The 14,721-nt window shown below is 52.4% G+C and overlaps 1 protein-coding gene across 2 annotated transcripts in view; it reads left to right on the top strand.

The window, feature by feature from the left end:
- Positions 1-611: 611 nt before the first annotated feature.
- The window catches only part of RORA (RAR related orphan receptor A), a 763,877-nt gene continuing 749,767 nt past the window's right edge, over positions 612-14,721 (top strand). The window contains exon 1 of one of the 2 annotated variants that reach the window (XM_051821923.2): positions 612-1,002. In XM_051821923.2, coding sequence (XP_051677883.1) covers positions 837-1,002 — 166 coding nt within the window. In that variant the 5' untranslated portion in view covers positions 612-836. The remainder of the gene's footprint in view (positions 1,003-14,721) is intronic. The other variant, XM_051821924.2, reaches the window with a different exon arrangement.

Raw genomic sequence — 14,721 nt, 5'->3', positions numbered from 1 at the left:
AAGCAGAAAGTGTGTCCCGAAACATGCATCCTGGCTCCTTTGCCCAGGAGCTGGAAACCTGCTCTTGCAACCCCACCGAGAGACTGGGTGTGCCCAGCGAGTTCAGACGCCACACCTGTCTGCCACACAGACAGGTCTAACCGAGGTGGGAAACGCACTGGCCGTCCCATCCCAAAGCAAAGAGCGCCACGTCCTCCCGGCCTCCTTTCTGCTTGGGGTGTCAGCCCATTTCTAACTCCTCTCCGAGTTTCGCCACAGTCCTGGGCAGGGCCGGCAGGGAGCCACCTGCGACGCCCCAGCGCGGATAATCGGATTTGTCTCCTGCCGGGCTAGCGGCGGAGAGCGACGAGTTCGGCTCACTGAGAGACAGTCCCAGAAGCAGGCGCGCGACCAGCTCGCCGGCGATAATTTCTGTCCCTGGGCTGGGGAGAGCGGAGGACTGGGGCGCCCGGGAGCCCCCCCCCCGCCTCCTACTCCCCCCAACCCGTCTCTGCCCCCACCTCCCAAAACTGGCAGCCAGTGCGCGGCTCTCGGTCTGGGGTCTGGAGGGTGGGGAGTGCGGGCGTGGGGGCCGGCCGGGGCGGCTCTCGCTCGCGCTGCCCGTGGCCGGCGCCGCCTCCCCGCGCCTCCCGGCGCACACACGCGTCCACCCCGCCACTCCGCGCGCTCGCTCGCGCTCTCGCCGCCGCCGCCGCCTGCTCTCTCCCTCCTGCTCTCGCCGGTCTCCTTCTCCCTTTTTTTTTTTTTTTTTGGTACCATAGAGTTGCTCTGAAAACAGAAGATAGAGGGAGTCTCGGAGCTCGCCATCTCCAGCGATCTCTACATTGGGAAAAAACATGGAGTCAGCTCCGGCAGCCCCCGACCCCGCCGCCAGCGAGCCGGGCAGCAGCGGCGCGGACGCGGCCGCCGGCTCCAGGGAGACCCCGCTGAACCCGGAATCCGCCCGCAAGAGCGAGCCGCCCGCCGCGGTGCGCAGGCAGAGCTATTCCAGCACCAGCAGAGGTAGGCGGCTGCGAGCGGGGCTGGGGAGGGGGCGGCGGGAGCCCTGGCGCGGGGCGGGGGGCGGCCGGGAGCGGGCGCCCGGGGCGCGGGGGTCCGGCGGCCGCGCGCGAGCCTGCGGCGGCGCCCCGAGCCCGCGGCGCCCCGCGCCCCTCCCCCCTCCGCCCCCCAGCAATGTTGCAAACTTTTGCAGCCGGTTCTGGGCTTGCAGGAGAACAGGGGGCGGGGGAGGCGGCGGGAGGGTTGACAGCCGGCGGACTCAGCCCTGGCTTTGATTTGCCTGCAAAAGAGGCGAGGAACGCGGCGCTGCCCGAGGGCAACGCGCGCCCCTAAAACACGGACCGGCGCGGAGTGGGGGCCCGGGAAAGAAACTTTTAAAGCGGCAGCGTCCTTTTAAGATGGGATGGTGGAGGTGGAGGAGGAGAGGAGGGGGAAATCAGTGTCCGGCCACTCTCCTTTCCTCCTTACCTCTCTCTGCTCTTGACAGTTGCGGCCCCGGCAGCCCGAGTCCGGGGTGTGTTTTCCGCGCCCCGCGGAGCTGAGGGTGTGGGGAGCGGGAGAAGTGAGCTCTAGGGGCCGAGAAGGGGGAGACCTTCTCCCGAGCAGTGGGTTTGGGATATGGAGGAGGGGCGCGGACGCGCGAGGTCGGGTGGCCAAGTTGGGTGGCGGACGCGGCGAAGGCAGACGCGCAAGTTTGCAGCCCGGGGTTCGGAGCCCGGCGCCGGGGCTGGCGAGGGGCGTGTGCGCGCCGGCGCTCGCGGCGGGCAGGAGGAGAGAGCGCCAGGGCACCCAAACTTACTCGTGCCCCGGGAGCCCTGCCCGCTCGCAGGTTGCAGGCGTTTCCGCGAGCGCCCGGGGCTGGCTGGTTGCTGGTTGGCTGTGGCGCGCCTGGGGCCCCCTCCCCGGCGCCGTGTACACTTGGTCTCGGCGTTCGGAGCGCGTGTGGCCGTGGGAGGGGGCTCCGGGGCCCCCTTCTTGCTTCTTCCTTACAGAAGTAGGCGGTTGGGGGGAAGCCTCCTGGCTCTCGCTCCCTCTTTCGTCAAGGTGTCGGCACCCGATGTGGGTTTTGCTCGGGGTGGGTGGGTGGGGGAGGGCTATTTATTTGAATGCGTCTGGAGTTTGCAAAGAGCGGGAGGAAGCCGCAGCTTTCATGCTTGTTGTAAATAATGCATAAATCACGCCTGTCACTCCGGAGGAAGCGGCTCGCGCAAGCAGCCCGGGGCGGGGGAGCGAACATCGCCTCCTCCAGCCCCGCTCCGGGCTCCGGGCTCCGGGCCCCCGGCCCAGCGCGACCCCTCCTCTTCGCTCTCGGCCGCTGGCGGCGCCTGGGGAGGGCCGGGAGGAGGCGGTTGGGGTCCCCGGGGCCGCTCCCTTCCTCTGATGTCAAGAGTTGGAGGCAGGAATATGGCTGATCATGTGCTGGCTGTTTTACAGTATACCCCTCACCCCCCCCCCCTTAGCCACACCCCCTGTCCGGGCGATTCCCCATTCACGGAATTCGAGTACAGTAAAAGCCGTCGGGATGACACACGCGAAAAACATTTAATTAAAGGCGATTTCCGAAGCGTGGCCGCGCGGAGCCGCGGCGTGAGCGGGAGGGGGTGGGCATGGAGGGCCGGGACCGCGGGGAAGGGGCTTGAGGGCTGGGGTCGGACCTGCCACCAGCGCGGTGAGTTTGTGTGCCCAGAGCTTTTGGCTGTAAAGAGTATATTTAGACCCTGAGACGGTGGAGTTGGAATGCGAGCGGGTTATGTAACAAGGTTAATCAGAAACACTGGAGAAAATCCCCTTCATGTGTTTCTGAGGCTTTTTTTTTTTTTAAGTGGTGGTGGTAGGGGGGAAGGGGACATTGTATATAGGGAGCCTCACTCATTTCTGGTTGGTGCTGCCACCCGCTCCTGGTCCCCTCCCCCCACCGTGTTATTAGCATCTTCAGGTGTCATTCTTGCCAAAAGGTGTTCTTGCAAAGAGATGGGGTGGCAGGCTGCAGAACCGACTAGCAAATCCGTAACTTGCTGTTCTTGCACATTATGTAACTCCGGGGCATTCGGTACCACTGGCCCCCTGGGCTTAACAAAAAGGGGAGAGGGACAAGTCGGAGTGGGGTGCATCTTGCACAGCTGACCTGCTGACCCATATCACCTTGCCCCCTAGAGAGCCACCCCCCCCCTTCTTTGCACAACCCCCTGTCCATCCTTGTTAGGCAATTCTGATGGGAGGAGGGAGGTGAGGCCCAAACACTCCACTCACATCCTGCACGCAGGCACGAGGTTATGTAACAGTCTGAGTGGAAAAAGGAAGGTCAGAGATGGAGGCATCCTTTCGCTAACACAGCAGTAGTAATAGCTTCCAGAAATGATGTGCATTTGCAGACTTTACCCTCGGATGTGGTGTCTGCTCCTCAGGGGTACCGATTTGTGTGTGTGCATGTGTGTGTGTGTGTGTGTGTGTGTGTGTGTGTGAGGAGAGAGAGAATGAGCGAGCTAGGGAGAAAAAGGGAGAAAGTGTAAGCGTGCCCGGTCCTTGAGAGTGATCTGAAAATGGGAAATGTTTGGGTTTTCAGATGATGTAATGGAGTTGGCAGAATGTGCAAGTCTGCTCCCAGAGTATAAGCAGTAAGAAAATTGGAGCTGGCATCCAGTATTAATGTTGCATAAATTACAATATCGGAGAGAAATTAACCTACACACTAGGTGATTGCACCTTTTAAATACTTAAAACCCCAAGGCATGTGACTTGAAAGAGAAAGCAAACATCATCACCTTAGCACTTGCATTTTCAACCTCAGGGAGGGTTGAGGGGAGCACTTGGCACCCGGTGAAATGGGAAGCCATGGGATCCACTTGGGAGCTATTTCCAGAGAGCTAGCAGGGTTCACTTCCAGCCAGTCGGCATTGCAAGTCCACAGAGGTTTGGGTCTGGAATCTGTCGACATTGAGGCGACCTCATGAGACATCACCTGGGTAGAGTTGAAGCTGTTGCTGAATTTGTCCCTCTGGGGAATCCAGGTGTCAATGGACTGATGCCTTTAATGGCCCTGTGTCCACAATCTGAGGTGTGACTGTATCATCTCAAATACCACTTGCTTTGCCCTTACGGCGGTGCAGTGCATGGGAGCAGTTCTAATGAAACTCTTCAGTTTTCTCCGTGGTAGGTATTAATGATGCCTGGTGTCACTCAGATCCCGTCTTTCCAGGCTAGTGGAAGGGAGAGGAGGAAAGGCAAGAGGCAATATGGGAAGCAGGAATGAGGCGGAAAGAAACCACAGTGAATCTTTAGATTAACGAGGCTTTTAGGGACTTCAGGGAGCCAGGAACCTTGTGGCATCGCTGTTGTGAAAACCTGCTTCTTCCAGAATCGCATTATTGGCTGCATGTGGGAGGTGGATGTGTTTTGCTGTGCTCAGGTTGTCCCCACAGGGCCAGGTGGGGTGGCCCATAGTCCCCTATGCAACACCAGTGCCAGAGGTTGAAGGCTTTTAGGGCAGGCCAATCTCAGAAATACCGAAACCAAAGGTTGGGTTCACGCCGAAAAGCTCAGTTGGACTGACATGGATCGTTCTAGAAGCTCAGTGTAGACTCACTTAAAATCAGTTCCCAGGGCCTGTAGTTTATCTGTAGCCATGAGGGCTTCCAGAACCTCCTTGGGTCTTTGACTTGGAGAGTGGCGTTTCTTGCCCTCTGCTTCAGTCTCAACACTGACTTCCCAGGAGATGCAGTCCCGTACCCTCACCAGCACAGAGACGAGTTTGCAGAGCAAGCTGTGTCGGCCGGACTCGGTTCTCCCCGAACAACAAGTGCTGCCCCGTGGCTTGAACGAGCTGCTGGCTAGGAGAAAACTCATCTGCCAGAGGGATGCAATAATTAGTTTTTAAATGTAGGAACTTTAATTTTCCAGTAAATTGCTCATAAAAACATTTATAATTATACCCTTTAAAAATGTAATAGAATAATTTTAGAAAATGCATTTGATGATGGTTATGATAACCTTTTCTGTTGCTTCCCCTTTATTTCTTAAAAAGAATTGAATTATTAATCTAGCATTCCAAGGACTGAGTGGCTGAAAACATTTATAGCAGGCTCCTTTCATGCCAGTCACCTGCTGGAATTTTCCAGAACCTACTGGCATCATGAGGAGACTGTGGCTTGAGGAAAGGTCTGTATTTCTGCCACCAAAGTACACAGCCTGCCCTGAAGTTCCCTGTGGATGGGACCCTTCAGCCTGTGTGTTCTCAGCAGCAGGGATGGGGGCACAGCACACACTCTTGGTTCCACACCAGGGGGACGCAGGGAATGTTAATTACAGGAGTTGCGCCTCCAGATGAACATGTTCCAGGGAGTTTTGGTGACAGCTGAATGGCCTTTTGGAACCAGGCTGGCCCTTGTCCGGAGCCAACCTCTGCGATGCAAGTCCCACAGGCTGCTGCTGGGTTCTTTTCTTGGGCTATCCTCCTGCCGCTTCGGAATTAAGCTGCCCGGTTTTCCCCAGAGTCTCCCAGTCTTGCTCTTGAGGACTGGGGGTGTGGTGCCGCAAGGACAGGGCCGCGTTGGGTGCCGGTGGGAATTCCGTTGGCATGGCTTCTTGATGCAAATCCCACTTGTTTTCCCAAGTGTGCTCTTCCTTCTTGCCCCCATCTTCCCAGTCTGCCTGGAGGACTGCACTTCCTAGCACATGTGTGTACCTCTGTGCGCCCAGAGCCAAGCCTGTGACTACAGAGCAGATGTCTGGGGCTGGAGTTGTAGCATGACTGCTGTGTGTGCAGAGGCAGAGAGGGTGGTGTGGCAACTGCAGCTTCACCGGCACGATGCGGCCCAGGGCTCACCCTCTTTACCTCCCTTGAGCCAGTGGGCGGGGCCTCGCAGGGACCCCTGACCTGTTCACCCCAGACCGCTGAGAGGTTCTCCACACATCCCCATGAAAGGCCTTCCCTGCCCTGGTGAACACTCTGGAGTGTGAGATACTTCTGTGAACGTGGAGGCTGTCTTCCTCACTCAGAATTTTATTCTCTCTCTTTTCTAACATTGTTATACTGTTTTTTTTCTTTCTTGTTGTTGTCTGTAATTCATAAGAAAAGTATTGGTTTGGAAATAAGCTGTTAAGTTTTTTAGGCTGTATGTTTTAGAAACTGGATGATACTCAGATAATGAGGCTGAATGTTGATCGATTTTACAGCACATCATGATTTTTCTCTAAGAGTGCCAAGGCCTTACTGATGAACCGGTTTTTCTAACAATAGATTAACAAAAAGTTGTTGTTTTTTTTTTCCCTTTATCGAGTATGTTTTTAGAATGTGCGACTCCCCTTTCCCACTCGAGAAAGAACACTGAGAATGTAATTGAATCCTTCTATGAGGTTAGGGAGTCTTGTAGTACTGTGGGGTTGCTGTTCTGAGTATGAATTCTGATTGTACATTATAGAACAGTGTCAGAAACTGGACCAAATCTAGCTTGGTCCCAGCCTGGAAATGGTTTTCTCCCTTATTGCTAAATCTGCAGTATCCCTGCCTTCTGTTATTTGCCTCCCTTGTTCTCTGAGTTGCAAGTAACAGAATAGAAATTCTCTTACTGGATTCTCATTTATTGAGGTTTTCACTCAATGGAAGCATATCAACCAAAGTCTGGAAGTAGGAAGGGGAACCTTTTTTTCTGTCAAAGGCCACTTGGCTATTTAGAACATTATTTGCAGGCCATTCAAAATTATCTCCTTAAAAATGAGCCTGCTTTAGATTTATTGAATTTCGAGTCCCACCTGTACTTGCTTTGCAGGGCTGGAACAAATGATTTCATGGGCCTTTTATGGCTCATGGGCTAGGCATTTCTCACCCCTGGTCTAGAGTCTTCTTAACTTTTTCTCTAGAGTTAAAGAGGATACAAAAATTACCCTAGAATAGTCAGAGAGACTTTTGCATTTACAAGTGAGTTCTGTGTTTTCTATATTATCCCAACAGAATGCAATTTCTCCCTTGTGTGATGGTAGATAGAAACTTCAGCCAATTTTGCCACTTCCTTATATGTGCGGAAGGAATTATCTTTGGCAGGGGCCTCGCGGATCCTAAAAATTAGGAATCTCTAGGGTTGGGAGGAAAAACTTTAAAAAATGTCAGTAGAGAACAAGAGGAGATGCTCTGTGAGCCTGGGCCTTTGTTCACTGGAACAAGGATGCAGAGAGAACCCTCGGAGCCACCTGTCAGGGACTGGCTCCCCCACGGCTGTCCCTCTTACCTTGATGATGGTGTGCGGTTATCTTGCCATGTCTTTGATGTTGTGGTATTGGAAATTCAGCTCAGGAATCTCTGTGTTCTGTTGTGACAGCCAATTATTTATTATTATTATTTTGCTTTCGGAGTAAAGACATCAAGGAGGTTGTCTGAAGAAATCCATTGAAGAGGGCAATGGGGTGTGATGAGGGGTGAATGTACCGCGTCTCATGGTTTGGGCAGATGGACTAGCTCTGACGTGCAAATGCTAAAAGGAATTACAGGTAAACAGTTCCCTGGTGTTGGTGGAAGAAGTTTTCTTTTTTCCCCTAATAGATTTTTATGTCTTTCACTGACATGTCATTATTGCAGACTGTCTTAATCACAGTATATGTGGTGGCACATTAGCAATGGCACGGTGCTGTTTCCTGGAGGTTGTCTTGTCTGAAGACCTGGGGCTCTGGTGGCCAGCTGGTAAGCCCGGTGCAGCTCCCACTAGCAGCTGAGAGTGCAGGTCTCATGCATTGGTGAAGGTGCTGGATGGTTCCAGACAGACTCAGGTAGGGTTTCTGCACCAGAGGTGTTTTCCCTCAAATGCCATCAGAAGTTTGGGATGAGTAGGAAACATTTTGGGGTATAGGGTTTATGATCTGCCAGCCTTGAATCATCTTAATGAGGTTCTTAGGTGTTTGTGTTTCAGTCATGAGCTGTCTTAAAGTTTTCTGAAGCAGTTAGGAGTTTGCTGCATCCCTGCACAGACCATAATAGATGAGCTCTTCTAGGGTGCAAGGAAGGGTGCCACTTAGGATCAGATCCTCCAGCCAGTGAAAGAGGCAGCACACTGTTAAAAATACCTAGCTTACTTCGGGGGAGGATTTGGCTGAATACTGATGAAGTTTATGAAATATGAATGTAGTGAAGTTGCTGTACGTAAGTGGTAGGCGTGTGTGAAAGAAGTAAGAAGAAATAAAATTGTGTATAAATGACACTCTGCAACTTGATGGCGCTCTGCACGTGACACCAACGGTGACGTCGGAGTCTGTGCTTAATGGGGCAAAAAGAAACACCCTTAAACATCTCCCTGTCAAACCTACTGTGGGCCTGAAAAACAAAATCAGCATATAAAATCACTGGACTCATTTTATAAGCAAAGAATGCTCCCAAGGAGGAACAGACAGGTTGCAAAGAATAGAGGTGAAACGGAAAAGGAGAAAGACGAGGGCCTGGCGATTGAATCTATAATGAGGTCTGGTAATCACTGCTGTAAATGTGCCAGGCTATGAACTACTGTGCTAATAGGGAGAGAATTAGTTACAGCCAAACAGAAGCTATAAGTTTGAATTTTAGGTTACGCGGGAGAAACCTTGGTCCCCGAGACGTAAATGCGTGCGCTGGGAAGCCACACTGCACATGATGCCACGTCTTCTGCCTTCTCCTGATTAGTTGGCAGCCAGCTATATGCTTCTTTCCCAAAGGTGACTGTACAATCTCCAGACTTAGACATCTCTGCCCAAAAGTGGAGAGAAGGAAGGGGAACCAGGAGCTAAAGTGGGTCTCAACAGGTGACGTATTTGGGGGGAAAAAGGTAAGAATGGTGCACTGGGGCCTGGAGCGGTGAACACAGGGATTCAGGTGGCCCGTGTCAGGCCGGGGAGTGGGCACTGTGGAGGAGACAAGGAGTCTCTGGAGGGAGAAGCAGCTTCTGTGTAAGAAAATGAAGGGCCGGCGCCGTGGCTCACTAGGCTAATCCTCCGCCTTGCGGCGCGGGCACACCGGGTTCTAGTCCTGGTCGGGGCGCCGGATTCTGTCCCGGTTGCCCCTCTTCCAGGCCAGCTCTCTGCTGTGGCCAGGGAGTGCAGTGGAGGATGGCCCAAGTACTTGGGCCCTGCACCCCATGGGAGACCAGGATAAGTACCTGGCTCCTGGCTTCAGATCAGCGCGGTGCGCCGTCCGTGGCGGCCATTGGAGGGTGAACCAACGGCAAAGGAAGACCTTTCTCTCTGTCTCTCTCTTTCACTGTCCACTCTGCCTGTCAAAAAAAAAAAAAAAAAAAAAAAAAAAAGAGAAAATGAACTTCACATTGACCGTGCAATGGCTGGGAATGCGACTTTCTAATTTTTAATTATCTTTAACAAGGGCACAGAAAAGAGGAAAAGTTGACACTTTGAGAAGTTACGATGAACTTGTCGCAAATGCCGGTTGACACAGGCAGGTGAGGGAATGCCGGGAAACGCAGACAGAGAGCAGGTGAGAAGGGTGCGGGTGCGCTGCCTGGCATGAGGAGGAGGAGTCGGCAGACGTGTGTCCTGATTGTCACAGCGGCTGAAAGAAGCCGGAAGACGTGGACAAGGCCCGAGAAGAGGCAGCCTGCTGTGGGCCTGCCCTGTCAGACGCAGAGGGCTTAGGTCGCCCTGTAGGATGGATGCCAGCCATGGGGAGGCGGGGCTGTGTGGAAGTTCATGAATTGCTCCATCCAGTCACAGAGGATGTCTAATGTATGGACTCAGCGAGTCTAAAACCTCTTAAATAAATGCCACTGCTCTTCATTGTCCCTTCCCAGTGATAAAGACAGTGGCTGAGAGGGAGGCCGTGTGACAGCCCCACCCGTATCCCCGGGAACATCTGTGTGACAGGGACGTTGTTTCGGAAAGGACAGGGCCACTGGGAGGAGGGTGAACTGGCCGTGACTCTCGAGTGTCCAGGTCACTGAAGCATTGGGAAAGCAAAGGCCAATGAAAGAATCTGATCGTCAACACGAATTCCTCCGGCAGTGGTCTTCTTGGTTGCCGCTGATGATGCACGTGGTGTGGCCAGCGTGGTGCTTCAGCATTTGGGGTGAGCGCGAGGGGGCAGGAAGTGGAAGCCCAGGCCAGCTCTGAAGAGCTGACCCACCAGGTGGGCAACTTCCCGGTGCAAAGGATGACAGTCGATGACCAGTGAGGTCCTGCAGCTTTCTTGAGGCCCTTGGGAATCAGTCGAAGGACTGATAATACCCTGAAAGGACTCTGGAACATTCCAGAGTTCATGTTTTAATCTTGTGAATGGCGGTGTTCAGTTACATGTGTGACGCCCGCTCATGGTGCCCCCAGGGGTCCCATCCTATTAGACAAAAGTGTGTTAGAGCCAGGAGGGGCCTTATTTTTAAATTGTTATGGGTTTGTGAGATCCCCTCTGCTGGTTCACTTCCTGTAGGCTTATATTTGCTGGGCTGGGCTGGGACTGAAGCTGGAATCTGGGAACTCAGTCCAGGTTCTCCACAGGGATGGCAGGGACCCAGTTACTTGAATCGTCACCTGCTGCCACATGGGATATGTGGGGACGTGGCCTGGCTGTGAGAGGGAGAAAAGGCTGTGTCCCAGTAACTGGTGTTGCACTCCAGGTGTGACTCATTAAGATATCAGGAAGGAGGTATGGGAAGGAAAAAAAAATATTATTTATAATCATACAGCATCCATATGCACTTTTAACCTACGTTCATTAGTTTCCTATTGGCTGTAGACATGCATCTTGTTTGTGGCAAGCTGGAGTCAGGAGGTGACGGGTATTGAACCCAGGACCCCAGTGCGGGACACAAGCATCATCATCAGTGGCTTCACCACTAGGCTAAATGCCCATTCCAAGAAGGGCCCTTCACAGTCATCTAGCCAGTCCCCGATGCTCATGGAAGTCTAGTGGTGTGTCTGAGATGGTGTTTCCAGTGGGTAGCCAGGCAGTGACTGGAACCCAGTTTTTCTCCTAATATTCCTCATATGTGTGTGCTCAGAAGTCCCAGTATAGTTCAAAATCAAGTTCCCACCTGCCAGGAAAACTCCCTTGAGGATATTAAGATTGTGCATCAGTTAATCTTGTACAAGGTAGCAGATGGGTATGAAAGTGAGTGTGAGTTGTTTTGATCACTCATCAATAGTGGAGCATTGTCAGTCGTCAGCTTTTTAATCCCACCAAGCATTTCTAAATTATTCATTAAAAATTAGTCAGTGAAGCCATTCTAAAACTTGGCAAAAGAAGGTCTATACCCTGTGTTCTGATTTAGTAGATGGTAAGATACAGGGTGTGGAGTTGAGCACCTTGTACCGAGTGCTTGCTGGAGTCAGGCACAGCCAGGGGGCACAGTGGGGATGCGTTTCTCCGTAGCAAGTGCTTTCCCTCAAAGCAGAGGTTTGGGTTGTGCCTTTAATAGACCCGCTTAGGAGAATGCCCAACTGGAATACCACATAGCCATTAAAAATCATGTTGCGCTGGAAAAACCTTCCTTGACAGGGAGAAATGCTTGTGATCACTTGCTGAATGAGAAGTGACAGCTTTGACAGCAGTGTGCAGAGGATGGCATCATTTTTGTAAAAAAAATTGTATGTATAGATCTATGAAATATAATTATATCAATAAATTCAGTGGGATCCATGTGTACCAAAATGATATGTAAAGTGGACATCTGTGAATGATGGGGTCTGTGGGATTCTTTTTCTATGTTTTTTTCTGTATTTTCCAAGTTTCTTGCCTCATACATGTATGCTTTTGTAATTTGAAAAAAAAAATAAAGCTTTTTTTTTCTCAAAAAGCTTGTTTGTGTCTTATGAAACTGGGCAGCATTGAAGGGACTAAACCTGAACTTACTATGTGATAGAGAATTTGTTGGGATTCCAGGATGGGCCAAGCTGACTAGCCCATAGAGCAGTACCTTTTGACAGTCACATTGAGCCAGGAAAGCAAGGGTGATTCAGCTTGAGTATGAGGAGTGAGCAAAGGCTGGAGCTTCTTGCCCTCCTGGAGTGATATTTTGAAATACTTATGTTGCAAAATATAAAGAGAAAAAACATATATTGTGAACGAACACACACACACACACGCATACGCATGCATACTCACACAGAAATAAACTTTTCACAAATTATTTATCCTTTACCTGTATGTGATGCACTGTTATTTCTGCTCTGTTATTTAAAATACAAGTCATGAACCACTAGATTGCTTCCATGATCGATTTGTGAATTGCTCCTTGCAGTTAGAAAAACCCTGTCCGCGGCATGAGGTAGAAGCAGCCTTTCTGGGGACATGGCCTGGCCGTGAGAGGGAGAAAGGGCTGTGTCCCAGTAACTGGTGTTGCACTCCAGGTGTGACTCATTAAGATATCAGGAAGGAGGTATGGGAAGAAAAAAAATATTATTTATAATCATATAGCTTCCATATGTGTGGGGAGCAACCCGGACTGGACTGAGTTACTGGAATTAAGACTTATTCTATGCATCTGCTCTCCCACAATATGGTGCTGGGAGAGGAGAAAACAGCTTCTACGCAGCTGCCTCTTGCCAACTTGAGTGATGACCTCCAGGAGCTGATCCTGCTCCTGATTGGAGGAGAGCAGCGTACTCGGCGTGTGGGCAGCCGAGTTGGGATTGGCGGAAGAGGACTATAAAGGAGGAGAGAGACAACATGCACCAGGAACATCTAAGGGGAACATCTATCTGAAGGAACACCTGTGCAGCCCCCGAGAGAGCCGGCCGGCGGTGTGCCGCTCCCTTGCGGAAGTGGGGAAAGTGGCCAGGGGGAACCGCCCTTCCACGGAGGTGGAAGGGACAGTAGCCAACCCGGGAAGAACCAGCAGCAAACCCGGGGAGGGCCGAGCAGACAAAAGAACAGCGCAGGGTCCTGTGTCGTTCCTCCACGAAGACGGGGAGCGACACATATGCACTTTTAACCTATGTTCATTAGTTTCCTATTGGCTGTAGACATGCATTTGCCTCGATTGACTTGACTGTCAATTCTGGGACTCCCTTTGCTTGAGTTGACGTCACTATGAAGATGGCTTGTTTACTGCACAAATATTTACTGAGGATTTTCTGTGTGCCAGGCCCTGGCAGTAAACCCGCAGATAAGCGAGGTCAGGTTCCCGCTTTCCTAGATCCTGTATCCAAGTGGTTTATCAATGTTACCCACTGTTGGCTCATCTTGGACCAGATACCTCAAATGGTTCCCCTCTAAGTGTGTTTTGAACTTGACCCCTTTCCCCTTTATGTGGTTTATGTGCCATCACCGTCACCCTCCACTCCCAGCCTCACCCCATCCTCATCTGGTGTTCCCATCTCTGCTTATTGAAATCCTATCATTGCTGGCGCCGCGGCTCAACAGGCTAATCCTCCACCTAGCAGTGTCGGCACACCGGGTTCTAGTCCCGGTCTGGGCGCCGGATTCTGTCCCGGTTGCCCCTCTTCCAGGCCAGCTCTCTGCTATGGCCTGGGAGTGCAGTGGAGGATGGCCCAAGTACTTGGGCCCTGCACCCCTTGGGAGACCAGGAGAAGCACCTGGCTCCTGCCATCTCATCAGCGCGGTGCGCCGTCCATGGCGGCCATTGGAGGGTGAACCAACGGCAAAGGAAGACCTTTCTCTCTGTCTCTCTCTCTCACTGTCCACTCTGCCTGTCAAAAAAAAAAAAAAAATCCTATCATCATTTTAGCCACAGATGAGATCCATGCTCTGCCTGCAAAGGTCCCAGGACCCCATCTTTCATGGTAGTCAGTCTTGTGAGCCTCACTTACTGCACAAGCACATTCTTCTCCTGCCAGTTCATTGCATGCTGTCTTGGGGCGTCATTTGCTGGACATGAGCCTTGTCCCCCCAAAACCAGCACCATAGTTTCTGTTTGTGTTGCGTGCGCAGTGCTGTGCACGAAGCCAGTGCATATTAGCTGTGCAGATCATCTTGCCCACATTGCTCTGCAGGGCTGTTCCTCCTCTGCAGGCCAACTCAGCACTTCCTACTCTGTAAGCGCATCTGCCTGCTCATCCTTGCCACCGGGCCTTGGTGGACCCGGCCACCCTCATCTCACTTTCTCTTCTCTGGGATCCTCCAGTGGACCCTTAGGCCTGTTCCAGTCTTGAGCTGGATGTGTTGGGAAGCAGAATACATGGACATTGTGGTAATGAGCCTGTGGGGAGCGGGACAGACCTGGGACAGGGCCCAGGTGGACATGGGCCACCTAGCAGCATGACCTTTGGCAAGTTGATTAGCCACTCTGTATCCTCACCTGAAACCAGGGTGATGCTGCAGGCCTTTGCAAGGTGATGGGGAGGACTACATCTGATAGTGCATGCAAAGTGCCTGGCAAGGGGCTTGGCCCCCAGGTAGATGGTGGGACACACACAAGGATGGGGGTCTCCTCTTGCCACTTCTCCCCTTCTTGTATCTTTGTCTCCCTCTGCTTGGGGCTTCCCTCCTGGGTTCTGATGGCTGCTCTGTGGAGTAAGAGTCTCGGGGCACCGGCAGAGGTCCTGACGCCTTTCCTTTGATTGCCAGTTCCTGTTCTGGGACTGGATCCAGCCTCGATTCTGCAGCTCAGCTACCATGGGCTAGATCCTGCCAAGTGAGGACAGATCACTTTAGTTCAACCTCATCAGCCACTTGTTGGGCCTCCCTGCTGTTCCCTCCCAGACCTCCAGCTGCACCTGAGCTGAGCCCATGTCTGGCTGCTCCTTTCCTCCCCACCTGCCCCCACTATTTCTCTGTTCCCGGCCCCCCTGCAGCCCTTGAGG

This window comes from Oryctolagus cuniculus, chromosome 12, assembly GCF_964237555.1.
Source record: "Oryctolagus cuniculus chromosome 12, mOryCun1.1, whole genome shotgun sequence".
Classification (NCBI taxonomy): Eukaryota; Metazoa; Chordata; class Mammalia; order Lagomorpha; family Leporidae; genus Oryctolagus; species Oryctolagus cuniculus.
Note: the sequence above shows the minus strand (reverse complement) of the source record. Positions and strands in the feature narration are given on the sequence as shown.